This window comes from Sinohyriopsis cumingii, chromosome 8 (genome assembly GCF_028554795.1).
Source record: "Sinohyriopsis cumingii isolate HCF-2022 chromosome 8, ASM2855479v2, whole genome shotgun sequence".
Taxonomy (NCBI): domain Eukaryota; kingdom Metazoa; phylum Mollusca; class Bivalvia; order Unionida; family Unionidae; genus Sinohyriopsis; species Sinohyriopsis cumingii.
The window spans coordinates 21,173,978-21,188,482 of NC_142968.1; the positions used below are offsets into that span (position 1 = coordinate 21,173,978).

At 38.5% G+C, this 14,505-nt stretch overlaps 1 protein-coding gene across 1 annotated transcript in view; it reads right to left on the bottom strand.

Moving 5' to 3' along the window:
• Positions 1-7,527: 7,527 nt before the first annotated feature.
• Positions 7,528-14,505, bottom strand: part of LOC149793113 (uncharacterized) — a 32,994-nt gene continuing 26,016 nt past the window's right edge. Inside the window, exon 6 of the mRNA XM_089968951.1 lies at positions 7,528-7,810. Coding sequence (XP_089825077.1) covers positions 7,653-7,810 — 158 coding nt within the window. The 3' untranslated portion in view covers positions 7,528-7,652. The remainder of the gene's footprint in view (positions 7,811-14,505) is intronic.

A 14,505-nucleotide genomic window follows, 5' to 3' on the forward strand; every position in this document is an offset into this window, starting at 1 on the left:
TTGTGCCCTCCCAATAGGCCTTATATTATTAAATAGTTCGCTTTGGTGAGCCCCGCGACCAACTCGAAAGGCATAAACAAAATTATTGTCTAACTTTCCATGTGTAGATGTAATTGCTGGTCCATGCGTGTCGTACACAGCCGGATACAATGTACGATCCAAATTGCGCATGGCTACATTTAAGTCATTGCATAGCACAACAGATATTGTCACGGGTGTACCTGTCGTTCTTCGAAAGTGTTTCATGGAATTTCGGCAAAGGAAGATAAGAATTCACTGACTGAAGCGTGAAATACCCTGGGGGCGTGTGTTGGTCTGCGACTAAGAGAAACGTTACTACTCCGGGAGTTCTGTGATGTAATTCAGCAATTACCTTTACGTATTCGTCGTATCTTACAATATCCAGATCGGATCTGAACCCACGGATTGTACTTCCTTCCGTCTGGCTACCTACATTATGAAAGCGCCTGTAGGAGCCACGGATTTTATGGCTCAGATTGGCCATGTGTTCAGCACACATCCAATGTTTTATCCTCCTCTTTCGATCTCTGTCGCTCTGACCTGTATTACTCTGAATGTTGTACAAATGATCGGATACCTGTTAGTAGTAGTCTCTGACGAGCAGGTCTTCCATGTTGCCTGGAATAAGAAATATCTTACATATTGATAATTGTATACATACTAAGAGCTGTAAAAAAAGCTTTAGATGATTAAGAGACAGTAATGAAGGAACAGATTTAAATGTGATACATCCATGTACGGGCCTGGGAGAAATATCAATGAATTAACTATTTGTGTGTGTGTGTGTCTTTGTGCGTGCGTGTTGAACTGGGACACATGATACCCATGCGAAATGGAAGAAACATGATGTAAAATGGTCAATGTATTTAATCTGTTTAATAATCAATATCTATATAATTTATTTGTTTATTCGTAAAGTTTCCTCGCTTTTGTATATAATGCATATTTTCAGTAATGAATGTAAGACAGAAATAATGGCAAATATATACTCTTTAAATATCGAAAATACACACACACACACACACACACACAAATACATACATACACACATACACACAAATACATACATACATTCATACATACATACATACATACATACATACATACATACTGTAAAGTGTCGAAGTGTTAATTGTACTGAACCTTAAAGTTGAATCCATTGAGCATTAAAATTTTATCACATTTAAGCCAGAAAGGTCTTTGTGAAGTGTCACTTTGACCTTTTTTTCTTTCTATCCCCATGTCATTGTTAAATTTTTAATGGCTATCATTTATGACCCAGTGAGATTTGACCAGGGCATTACAACGCTGTCCTGGGAAAGTACGCATTTGAGCTACCAACCATAATCGCTTGATAGGAACCCATATCAACTTGTCATTTTCAGAAGGAAATTGAGATGAACCGTAGTTCAGAGATTCTAAGCTGTCAAAATATGATGAAAGAAATGATTATCTTGGGAAAAAATTAGGAACCACTGCTTACGATTGGGTAGAGTAAATTAATGCGTACACTTCAGAAGTAATTTGAATTTAAAGGGGTCGACATTGGTTGAAATTCTTTACTCTTAAATATCATGAGAAAGGAGAAGTCTGACTCCTGGGAAGAATTTTTGAAAGAGAACAGCATTAAGGTACGCAATTTTTATTGTCCATGTATTTTACTATTTTTTATTGTTTGTTTTATGCAAATGTGTTTGATATGACTAGGATTCATATTATATATCGTTTATTCAATTTTATGGAAATCTGTTGATGCTAGAGTTGTTATGCAATTTATCTCTTTAATTTTACAGTTACTAGTTTATTGACAGAATTGACGATAGCATGCTATCCAATTTTTCATATGTGTAGGATTTCATTGGGTTATATGAAATAATTTTCTTGGTCTGTTAGGACGATATTGATTATCGTGAGTTAAAGATAATCGCATATTTATATCTGATTTTGTAATGTTTAAATGATCTTATAAGTTAGGGATTGCTGCGAGCTAGAGTTTTATGAACGTTATACAATAGTAATCGAGCATGTGGTAGCGTAGGTAAAGAGATACGGTAACGTTAGATATATCACTAATGTGTTAATTATGGCCTGTCGCTATGAAGCGAGGGTGATCTATCGGATTAGTACAGAATTTATGCAGTGTGGATAGCTAGTATGCTTTTGAATAAGGTAAGTGAGGGATTTTATGCACGTGTAGAAAGTGGTACATACAGAGATTTAGGGGTAATTTTGTCCTATAAGGAACAGCTTTCTGGGGAGAGACGGGACAGTCCAAAGACGCAAGTCCGAAAAAAGAAGTTACGAATTCAGAATAAAGGACTAAGAAGTCCAGGAAGGGGTGAAGAGTAAAAATAGGAAGGCTCGAGGACATAGGAAGACGTTGATAAATAGTCAATGGAAGAAGGTGATGTAATCAATCATGGACATGGCGCTCTTTTCACCACTCTTTTCACCGCTACTATTAAATTCTGTTGACATAACTTATATTGAATTGGAGTTGCCGCTATTAATTGTTATTGATTAAATTTTGTATTTTTTTATGTCAAAGGGTGCTCATATTGCATTATTTCTTCCCAATAGTCTTGCTCAGTTCTCTGTTGATATTCTATATTTCCACTCCCACCGGTCTATAAAATCGAGGGATGTCATTCCCTAGATAACGCCAGCCAAACCCAATTAACCACCCCTCTTACTAAGAGGGCGACGTTACGCACGCACACACACACGCACGCACGCACACACACACACACACACACACACACACACACACACACACACACACACACACACATACATACATACATACAGTGTATAGCATTTTTCGGACCTTGAGTCGTCATATTGCAGACTTGTGATTTTTTCAGACATGAGCCAGTTCTCATAATTTTACCGAAACTGTGGAAATCCACCATGCACATCGCCTAAAAATATAATAATTTGTGTGCTATTTCAGCCTTACATTTGTAAATGTAGATCTTCTACTGATGTTTGGCACAGAACACTTTGCAATATAATTATCAAGCTGTTGATAAAACTATGACACGAGCGTCTCAGTAAAGTTATATCCATGAAACTTGCATATATGTATATGTACGTATATATTTTAGTCAAGTTGACAGACGTAGTTAACCAGGGAAGGCATCATTTTATTGTGCACGATCGTGTGTCAGTCTCTAATCATTATAACGTAGTATGGTCCTGCTGTTTATAAACTGCAGGCATTAGAATTGACAATTGGCTTTACAAATACTTATACAATAGATTTATTTGAATTTTTGTTCTTCAGGAAATGCATGTGATATTTTATCACTGTTGAATTTGACGACAAAAATGTATTGTTGCATACAATAACAAAAAGAGAGCTATAATAGTGCAAGACTGGATCAACAAAATCCACAGCGCAGAACGACACAAAGTTATGCTAACTCAGATGACGTTGATTTCATTCATACCTTTTGCCAAATTATTTTGAAACACCTAAATGCAACCAGATACTGATGTTATTGTCACACTCAACCATCTCCTTTTTTGTAGCAGGTGCGCCTAGTCAAGAATAGTCTGTCTTACTGGTAAAGACTTAGTGTAGTTCGGGACTTATATCTACCTTGACTCTGACACCATCAAAGTTCTACATAAAGACAAAGGATTACCATTTGCATAATAATCTCTGTTTTAACTGGTTTCACTAGTTACTCCTTTGGATCAAACTCCTGCTGCATAATTATGTCTTATGTCACTCAAACCCTAACACGGCTAGTCTGGTTCACTGCTTCGTGTGCTCCCTGCGTTACACTGCGCTATTCGTTTGGCTGAGTACAATGCAGGGAGCATACCAAGTAGGGAACCAGACTTTAACACGTGGTGATACATAAGGACTGTCGACCAATACTATCGCTGACAAAGTGAGCATCACGTGATTTACTCTAAGTGAGCGCGGAGTTGTTGTCTCTGCTCTAATGATAGGTCACGTGTACAAAGTACTTTGAAGAAAATTACTATAGAAAAATCTTTAAATTTATTTTTTCGCTTGCTACGAATATTAAAATCTTTAAATTAATTGTCTCGCCTGCTTCCATTATTGTTGTAGCCTTGATCCAGTACTGTTTCCTTTGAAACAATCATTCACCAAAGTTTAATCAAAATGCACGATCATATTCTTTGACTACGGAGTCGCGGTTGTTCAGTTGGTAGATCGTTGAACTCGTAATCCAAGGTTCGCAGATTCGATAACCGCCCAGGCTTGCCCTCGTTGGCTACTTTTGTGTGTTCTTGGGGAGGCATTAAGCTCCATTACCTTGGCAAGAAATAACGAAGGATATATTAAAAGTACTGTTAAAACCAACAAACTTAACCTTTGATCTCATGGTCGTCACATTTCAAAGTATAGTGCATATCCCTGGATTAACTTTTGTCCAAAATGATGATGACTGGCTATACATGGAACTGATGACTTTGATCTTTTTCTTTTTCATTCGGGATCTCTAAAGATAATCAGTATATCCTGGTACGATCGAGTGACACACAGTAAATGCGCGCGAGAGAGTAATAATAATTAAAGTTTACTCATAGAACAAGGCAATTCAGTTACATCCAGCTGTGGAATATGTAATGATATCCACTTGACGAAAACACCTTTTTCAGAGTGTTGCAACTGCTCCGCACTTGAACTCGACTTTCGATATTCATGTCAAAATTGTTTTATTACGATCCTTTTAAAAAATAAGTTACATTACTTAAACTTCAATTTAGAGATGCAATTTCACTACATTACATTCAATAAAACGGAAGTTTCTATACATCTAAATTATTTTACGTCGAGAAGAATCTTTAGATAGTCAAAAACAAGCTTGTGATTGATGCTTTCTAAAGGGAAAAAAGGAAAAGACATACATTCTTTTCATCACTAGCGGTATCTTTTTAAAGGATATATATATATATATATATATATATATATATATATATATATATATATATATATATATATATATATATATATATATATGTATATATATATATATGTGTGTGTGTGTGTGTGTGTGTGTGTGTGTGTGTGTGTCTAATTATAATGTATAGTTTATGCTGTGCTCATGTGAAGCAATATGGACAAAATACACGTTGTGATGACCAAGAATGGCACACAAACCTTAAGGAAGGTATAACAAAACGCATCCATATTCTGATAGTTCTTATTTTTAAAAACAATTACAAAATATCTTTGATAGATCAATTCACGTGTTTATGAAACTTCTCCACTTAAGTAAAAATGTATATTTTTTCCTCTGGATTTTATCATATTTTTTAAATAAAAAAACAACATAAAGCAACTCGTTTTTTGAGCAGATTTATCTAACTGAACTAATAAAATGTCTTGTAACCTTGTAACCTGTTGTGAATACAGAGCGTGCTCCCTAAATACTACATTTTTAGAAGGAAACTCTAATTTAAATCTAAACTTGCAATAGTTTGTTATTTCACAAGTCATGGTAGCTCAGCTGGCTGAGCCTCGGGCTCGTACATAAAGGCACCCGTGCACGCCACCCAGTGTTGGCTACCTCATCCTTTCCTTTGGAAAGGAACATAACTCTAGTTTCATCAGCGTGATATAACTGATAATGTGACTTTAAAATACAAAGAATGACAAAAACTTACTTAGAAAAGAGTGATAGTAATCAAGCTTGCAGAAAGTACCATAAGAGATTTTAAAAAATAAATTCCCATTTTGTTAAATTTCAATGACCCAGTCTTACAGCCAGCACTGAATCTTGTCTTCGAGTTTACAGCCTGCGATTCGAGAATGCAGGGCCTGTGCAGATGAAAATCTGAGTCCAAGTGAAACAAAATTCAGTCATAATTTGTTGGGTAAAATGTCCAACTAAAGGGGAAGAAAGCGACTATGGCTCTGAGACTGACGGACATAGAATGGACAGCCTGGGTCCTAAGAATGCACAATACGATAAACTCACTCTAGTTTTTATTACCTGAATTAATTGCTTTCAGTGCCATGTGCAAAAGAAATGACAACTGCATTTCAGAGACAATGAATACGGAAATGAAAGCGCATAAGCATATTTCCATTTAAGGGTCAAAGGTCAAAGGTGGGTTTCTATTTGTGGCTACTTTTAATTTCTCATATCTGCAAAGTGATTGATTGTTGTTCGCATAAAATTGTCTGCATACCTAGCGTAAAGTTGTGTTTTAAACTTCAAGTAGGAATTACCTAATATTGATACGTGTCCAAACGTAACACATCAGGGAACAAATTATACACTATAGTAGCGATTATCGTGAAAGGAATTCACGATAAGTTCTGAAAATAAATTTAAGTAAAATTGAACAAACAATTTATTTCTCTAAGTTATAAAGTGCATATTTAAGTTCCAAAAATGTTGAAAGTCTTGATCTACCATAATGATATAATCCAGAATCTCTTTAACTTAGTCATCAAAAACCCGAAAGTAGTGATTTCAGTTAAAAAGTAAATGGGTACTCGGTAATTTAAATAATTAATTTTTATATATAAATATATCTGAACACATTTACAGACTCTGATCATACATTTCCAAAGATTGATATGAAACAGGAACGAATACTTGTTTGCAAATTCTCTCTCTCTCTCTCTCTCTCTCTCTCTCTCTCTCTCAGTTCCCCATTATCATCTCAGTGTACATGACCTTTTGCTGATTGTCAATCATGCTGATCAATCAACCAATCAGCGAGTGTGAATTAGACATATATCCAGGCATTGCTTACATCCGTCATTTTCCTCCGACAAGTTGCTTGTGGCAATAATGAATTGATTATGATAAGCATTTGCAAATTTTGCAATGATTTGTTAATTTCAAGATCGATAACGGTGACAAGAAGTCATTGGGAGCCGTGTGATTCTGACCGTCGATATCCAGATCGTTTAAATGGAAGAATTATATTTATTCTTTTCCCGAAACATTGCCAAATAATGCATGTTTGTCGGAGGTTACCAGGTCATGTCACGTTATGTGGTAGGCGGAGTGATCTATCATTTCGCGTAGAGTCAATTTCGCTGTTTGCAATGTAATATGCTTGGAAGAATATTTAACACCAGCAGTACTCATAAAACTCTTACTGATACCAGTATCTCGGACAGATTTCTTCCTCCTGCACTAAAAAATTGCTAAACACTAGTTTATTTTTTTCTTCTTTCTAGTTTTAATCGCAATATATGACTGCAAACTGCTGTAAATCAGATGTTATATTTAGAATCAGACCTTGCAACCCCCTCCCAAAGCCTAACTCAAGGGAGGTAATGCTGTCGGACAGTGGTGATTGCAAGATTTGGTGGGAATAAATTTGTACCGTAGCAACGGATATTTCCTTGCCACATATTGTTCATTGTTCTACAAAACGCATGAAGAAAATCACTATTGAATATTTAATCTATATCTGCATTTAATTCAGTATAAACATTTTTAATTTGAAAGTTCAATTAACGCGTTTCTTCCCCACCCAATAGGTTTCTAAAACAAAAGGTGATCTTTCAAACAATTTATTATCTAATAATATATTGAAATATATTGCAAATTACAATAAAGGTTTCTGATATTCATGTAATTATATGAAATTCTTCCCAGTAGACAAATGTTGCATTGCCGGGTTCAGAACACATGATCAGGACATTTGCATGCCGGGCAACCGTCCGCCTTGATGATGATGCCCACGTTGCACGGAGCCAGACATTTAACTGGTGGACACGTGGCATGTGTTATCGGCACGGTTGTAGTCGTGTGTGGGACAGTATGTAACTGCTGCAAAACTGTAAAGACACAAAAATCGATAATTACATACAAAATTATAGTGAGCAAATAATGTCAACATAATTCTAACTGTTAGCCTGATTAAATGATAGAACAGTCAGGGCGACAGGGTACTATAAATTGAATTGATAAAAGCACGCAAGTAGTGAAAGGGGTCACCCTAGCGACAATGGGAATTAGCATTACAGAGACCCCTGGGTCACTCTAGCGACAATGGAAATTTAACATGGAGAAAAATCGTGGGTCACTCTAGCGACAAGGGGAATTAACATGGGAAAAAACCTTGGGTCACTCTAGCGACAAGGGGAATTAACATGGGAAAAAAACCCTGGGTCACTCTAGCGACAAGGGAAATTGAACATGGGATTTTTTTTTTTTTAAAATTTTTTTTAAAAAAATTTTTTAAAAAAGGGGTAGGCAATTCAAAGACTATCTCTTTTCGAGAAATATGGCTGGCCCTGAAAAGGGCCTTTGGGTTTTCTTCTAATTTCTTCTTTTCCTCCACCAACTTCTTATTTTATCTCCAACACTCTTTCTCTTCTTTTTTTTCTCCTTCTCTTCTTTCTTCTCTTCCTCCTCTTCTTTCTTCCTCTTCTCATTTTCCTCTTCTTTTTCAATTTTTTCGTTCCATGTTCTTATTCTTATCTTTTCCTCTTCATCCTCCTTCTCCTCCTTGATCTCTTTCATGACACCACTAATCTTGTCCTTTGCTTTCCTTAAATTGTTAATTTCCATCTTTACACGATGGGGACTATAGGAATAATGGTCTTCAACGAGTCTTATTAGCATCTGTTCCATTATTCCTAAGTTGTCTAAAACGTCTTGCAAGGTTTGTAATTTGTCCATTTGGTTTGACGCCATCTTCTTTGTATTCTTTGCAGAATGGTTTGAACGACGAATACTGTGGGTTCTTATACGAAAAGCGCGAACGTGAAGGAAAACATCCCCCTAAAACATAAAATGGATCTTACCTAGATCATGACCCAACATCGCGCGGACGTGAAGGAAAACATCCCCCTACTTTCTCATTTCATATAATAAAACCCTAACTATACTCTTCACATACGCTAAGAAACCCATAATTTACTATTCACACAAACTTACTTCACCATTTACAATCACTAACACACAAACACACACTTCCACTATTAATAAAGAGTTAGTGTTTATATTCACACTACTCTACCTACACACATTGGCAAATTAATAGTTATTTCTTTTCTAGAGTATTGGGTAGCCCTGAAAAGGGCTGTTTTGTTTGGAACTTCATGGACACCTGGTTAATGGTGGCACCTTCCAGGCCTGGCGCCACATACACATCTTATCCCCCAGTTACTTTTTACCTTTTGGGGGGAGAGAGCAGAGGCAGGATATGTCGCTTCAGAATCCCAATTTTCACTCTCTGGGATTCTGAAATTTTTTCTTCTCTCCTTTTCCTCCTCTTCTTCTTTATATCTTCTCTCCTCCTCTTCTTTTTTTCTTCTTTCTTCCTCTCTTATCCTTCCCTCCTCGACAATGGCTTCAGCGGCCAGTTCATTTAATATGCGCCTGGCATATTCCAGATGCACATGAAGCTCCAACAGTTTCTCGAGTCTCGTGTTCATTTTTGGTGTTGATCAATCAACAAGGGTAGCTCGACTGCCGAACGAGTTTCAATTTATACTGAAAGCGCGGACGTGAAGGAAAACATCCCCCTAAAAACATAAAATTCATCTTACCTTGATCATGGCCAAAAAAAACAACAACAATGCGCGGACCTAAAAGAAACACTCACTCACTTTTTTATGCTACCCATCACTTCAATAGACTATCCACATACGCAAAGCAATCCAATCTAACCCCAAATATACACCTCAAACAGCCCCAAAAACAAACATCATTTTAATCTACTATTCACACCAACCTACTTTATCACTTACAAACACAATCACACAAACTCATACCCTCATATTTTAAATAAAGAGTTAGTGTTTATTTTCACACTACTCTACCTACACATTGGCAAATTAATAGTTATTTCTTTTCTAGAGTATTGGGTAGCCCTGAAAAGGGCTGTTTTTTGTTTTGCTATGGCATTCTTTTTTCAGTTTCTAAGAATGCGATGTCCTCTGAGGATAGACTTTCTGGCAATAGGTCTGCTTCTTCGGAAAGAGAAGAAGAATTCTTTGGTGTCGATACGACAATCGACAAAGCCTCTGTCAGCTTCAGGTTGTTGCTGCTGCTGCTGCTGTTGCTGTTGTTGCTGCTGTTGCTGCTGTCTCTGAAGTCTGTACTTCTCTGTCCATTCTTCTTTCTCCCTGTTCATTTCTTCTCTGAAGAGCTCTTCTATCAGGTCTTCAGTGATTTTTAACATTCTCACATTCTCTATTTCTTCTGGTTTCGGTATCAGACTGTGTCTGACCCTATGCAAATTCACGTAGGCTTCGTTGAGCTTAGCTAGTTTGGAGCACATCTTCTTAGGAGGATGAGTTGACAATGGATGGCTAGACTGGGAACAACCCGGTTCTTAAAGTGAAAGCGCGGACGTGAAGGAAAACATCCCCCACACGGTTTTCGAGCCGCAACGTTCATGAGAGGGATAGTAAGAAATGAAAGAGCATCAATCCAACATTCTTATAGCTAAACAAAAGACAAAGGCATTTTTTTCTAAACACAACATTTTTTATTCAAAAATCACTTAACACTAAACAACAACATTTTTAACAATAATCCAACATTATAACATTAAACAATTTTTTTCTAATCACTAACATTTTTTTCTTCAAATACAATCTAAATTAAACAAGGCTGACAACGTTGTGAATTAAATCGTGATTTCCACTGTTGGAAATCATTAGGCCATTGATGGACACTACGTTTCCTAGCTTGAGACAAAAGATAAGCATAATGGTCACAAAACCATCGATCTACTTTCACATCGTTTCTAGCAGAAGAACGAGGATCGAAATGAGTCACTAAATGTTCTAAGGAATAGCCCAGGCTGCGATGATGCAGAAAATACACACAATATTGTCCACACACCAAGGAATCTGTGCCTTGTAATTTCACGTTATTGAATCGGGTGGTTTGAGCATTTCTTCTCATAAAGTCTATGATATCGTCTTCCAAAGGGGGCAATCCGTACGAATCGAAATATTCCACACAGCCTTCTTGAGGAAAGTAGACGGCTACCCAGTGGGTTCCTGGGAGATGACTGTCGTCCGTGTTGATCACGTAAGCTTGATGGTCTTTAGGTTTGCGATGAGGGAGTTCATCTTTAGCACAGACGACGGGATTACAAGAAGACGTATACGAACTGTGGTTCAAAAGGTAGTAAAGTTCCCAGGTATCCATTGATTTGTGTTTTTTTTCTTCTTCACAGGTAATAATAAGTCGTCAATTCGATCCTGACTTTTTGCTTGAAAATGTCTGACGAATAAACGGTTATTCGTTCTGTTTCCTCACTCTGATTCAGGAGAGTTTCGATACGATGGATCTCTTGAGTGGTTAATGGTGGACAAGAATGTTCACGCAAGTCTTTATACCACTGGTGCAACACGTCTTCGTTCGAGATGAGACTCCAAGCTTCGTCCAGATACTCGTCCAATTTTTCTTCTTGACTCAACATCAGGCATTTATCGTGTTGAATTTGACTGGGATGATCGTTTTGACATCCATAGCAATTTTTCTTGATCAATTCCGTCATTTTGTCCACCAAGTGTTTGGCAAAACAGGAGACTAAATGGGCTTCTTGTTCTGGCCATCTCGATTTCATCATGACAATTTCTTCGTCTTTGTCTTGGGATTCTCCTTCCACAGTCTCCTCACATTTCATGTCCAAAGTTTCTTCACTAGGTAAAGAGGGATAACAGTCTTCCATGACTTTCTAATAATCTAGAATGACTTCTCTCAAACTGTTGATTTCTATGGTATTATCGAATTCTGCATACAGGATGACGTTCACTGTCTTGTCCAGTGGCTTTGCAAACTGAAGTTCCACACGAATCTGGCCTGATTTTATAGGGTGGAAATGTCCCTCGTCGCTGCCTTGGTCTGGAGTGAAATCGAAAGCCCACAAAGCATAGCCTCCTGCATAATCGTCATACTCAATGCCGTGACTGGTGTTGGTTCCTAACTGACCGGTGGCTTCGTACAGGAACAAGTACGATCTCAAGTAATTTTTGTTCTTGTCACTAAAGTCAGGTTCGAAAGGTCGGGTACACAAGGTCTTGCCATCACGACTGACTTCGACTTTCTTCACGTTGAAGTGTTGAAAGTTGAAAGGATTTTGATTGAAGGCTCCGTTGAAGGCTGAATTCGTGACCATACCAAGGATCAAACGTTTGGGTAACTGTCCTTGGAACAGATGATCTTCGGTTATGGATTGTAGTCCAGCAGAAATGGTGAACGTTTTCACTTCCACACGTCGGATGGGATACTTGGCATTCGTTCTGCTCAACGTTTGACTGATGTCGTTACCCACTTTGGGTAACACTTCTACGCGTCGTACGTAGAGTTTGGCCTCTAAAATTTTGCTTTTAGGAATGCCACTCTTATCAGGATCAGTCAACAAATGGAAAGCGGTACTGTTGCGATTCAGTCTCAAGCGAACATTCACCCCGTTCAGCAAATATTTCTCTTGCAACCACATGTCCAAATGCAAACGATCCATCAGTTCTAAACTCCTCTTGTCTAAGATTTTCTCTTCTCTTGACTGAAAGCCGGAATTGCTTCCATCTAATGCGTCTAACTTGCCCGCTTCGTCAGGTTCCCACAGCACACAGGCATTGAGATGAGTATCCTTGGCATCTATTCCGTACGTCAAGAGATTTTCCAGGTAGGCGCGGTAAGGGTATGTATCCATGCTGCTGCTGACTAGTTTGTTATTCAAGTACAAGTCCACTGAGCTGAACAAGGAATGTATGAAATTGTTGACGGGAGCTATATTCTCAGTGTCTTCTACTCCATCACCATTCTTATCTAGAACTTGGACTTTCAAGTACAAGTAACTGCTATTCAAATCGATGTAATCTTCGGGCTGTCCTTTGATTTCAAACTCGATGGGAGCGGAATCGATTAGTGAGGAGACGGGATTAAATTCCACCCACTGAGATTCTTGCATGGTCATCATGGTGGGGGGCATGGCAAACAGATCCAGTTCCGTCTTGGAACAAGCGCAAGACTCTCGGTGCATCATTTTTTGTTGTTGCTGTGTTTCAATAATCGAAAACGTCTAAGTCTCGAACGGTTCTTCTTTTCTTGGCCTTTCTCGCTTGAAGTCTGGTGAAAGGGTGTTTTCTTCTTCGTCGTCTCTTTCTGCCTTGTCCTTGCTGAATGCCTGACTCGGTAGCGTGCAGGGCATTTATAGGTGTGTCTCGTTGGCCTAAAATGTCTTTACCCGTTTGCAGCAAGACATTTTTGCCAGCCCTCATGAAGGCTTCTTTAGGGTTCTGTTTGTCGATGATGACATTTTGGAGAAATTCTTTGCCTTGCGTCAGTGCCGCATCTTTCAAGGCGTGCAATCCGCGTGTCACCATCGGTTTCAAGACTGGAGCCACCGAACGAAAGGCCGATTTTAACATGTCTCCTAAACCGTGTCCTCGCTGTCGAGCCACCCCTCGGTACACTGGATACATGACTTACTTACTTACGAGTTGTGAGAGAACCGTTTTCGAAAATGGAGTTTCACCGTGACTTTTCCTTTGGTGAATGGAATATCTTGTCCCAAATCTCCTTTTATAGTAATGTTGACCGTGTCCAAATACGACTTGCTGACAGGCAAATAGTGAGGATGTACAAATTCGCGGTGGACGTGATAAGTGTTTCCACCTTCCTCGTCAGCGTTCGTGGCAGAATCCACTTTGAAAGGAATGACACGCAGTAACGGTACGGAGGTGTGTCCCACCACGTTGTATTCCACCACATCGGAGTACACAAAGATCAAATTCAGTCCTTGGTTCAGTTCTACCGGGAAACGAAAATACTGGCCAAAAGTCACGTTGTCGTAAATGACTGGTAATTCGGGTGATGTTTTTTGTTCTCCTATCTTCCTCAGCTCCATGTCACCGCCCAACATGTCAAACAATTCGGGACAAAATATAATGGAGACGATTTTACTTCGCTCAAATTTCATCAAGAAGCGACGAGCTACTTTGTGGTACTCCAGGGTGACACTTTTGTTCTTGACATTGACATTGGTACTCTTAAAAGCTTCCCCAAACACACCATTAAACTTGGAGGCTATGGCGCTGACCAAATGATGACCACTGAAATAATAGCCTGGGGGAATCACAAAGTTGTAGGTCCACGTTTTAGTTTTCTCATCATAGGTTTTATTGGTATATGTGCTACTAGTCTTATCCAACTCATCTTGCAATGGTTTGTCATGAACTTCCACCTTAAAAGTATTTTGATTGTTAAGGACATTGAGGACTTGGGTCGGGTGAATCATTTCTACTAAAGCCACTTCCCAATGGGCTTCGTGATCTAAGGGGATGGCTTGAGGTAATTTGGCCGTGTAACAGCACAACGTGTTGTTGGGAAACACCTCCATGGAACTGTCACTGGGTAAGGTTAAGTAAAATTGGTTTTGGTGACTCATAATTCTAGAGTTCTGTGGCTGTCCGAGGGGATATTACTGGACGTCAGAGGCGTGTCTCCGCCCAAAATGGGGTTCTGGTTGTGGTGGTTGTTGGAGTGGTGACTGGCACTGGCA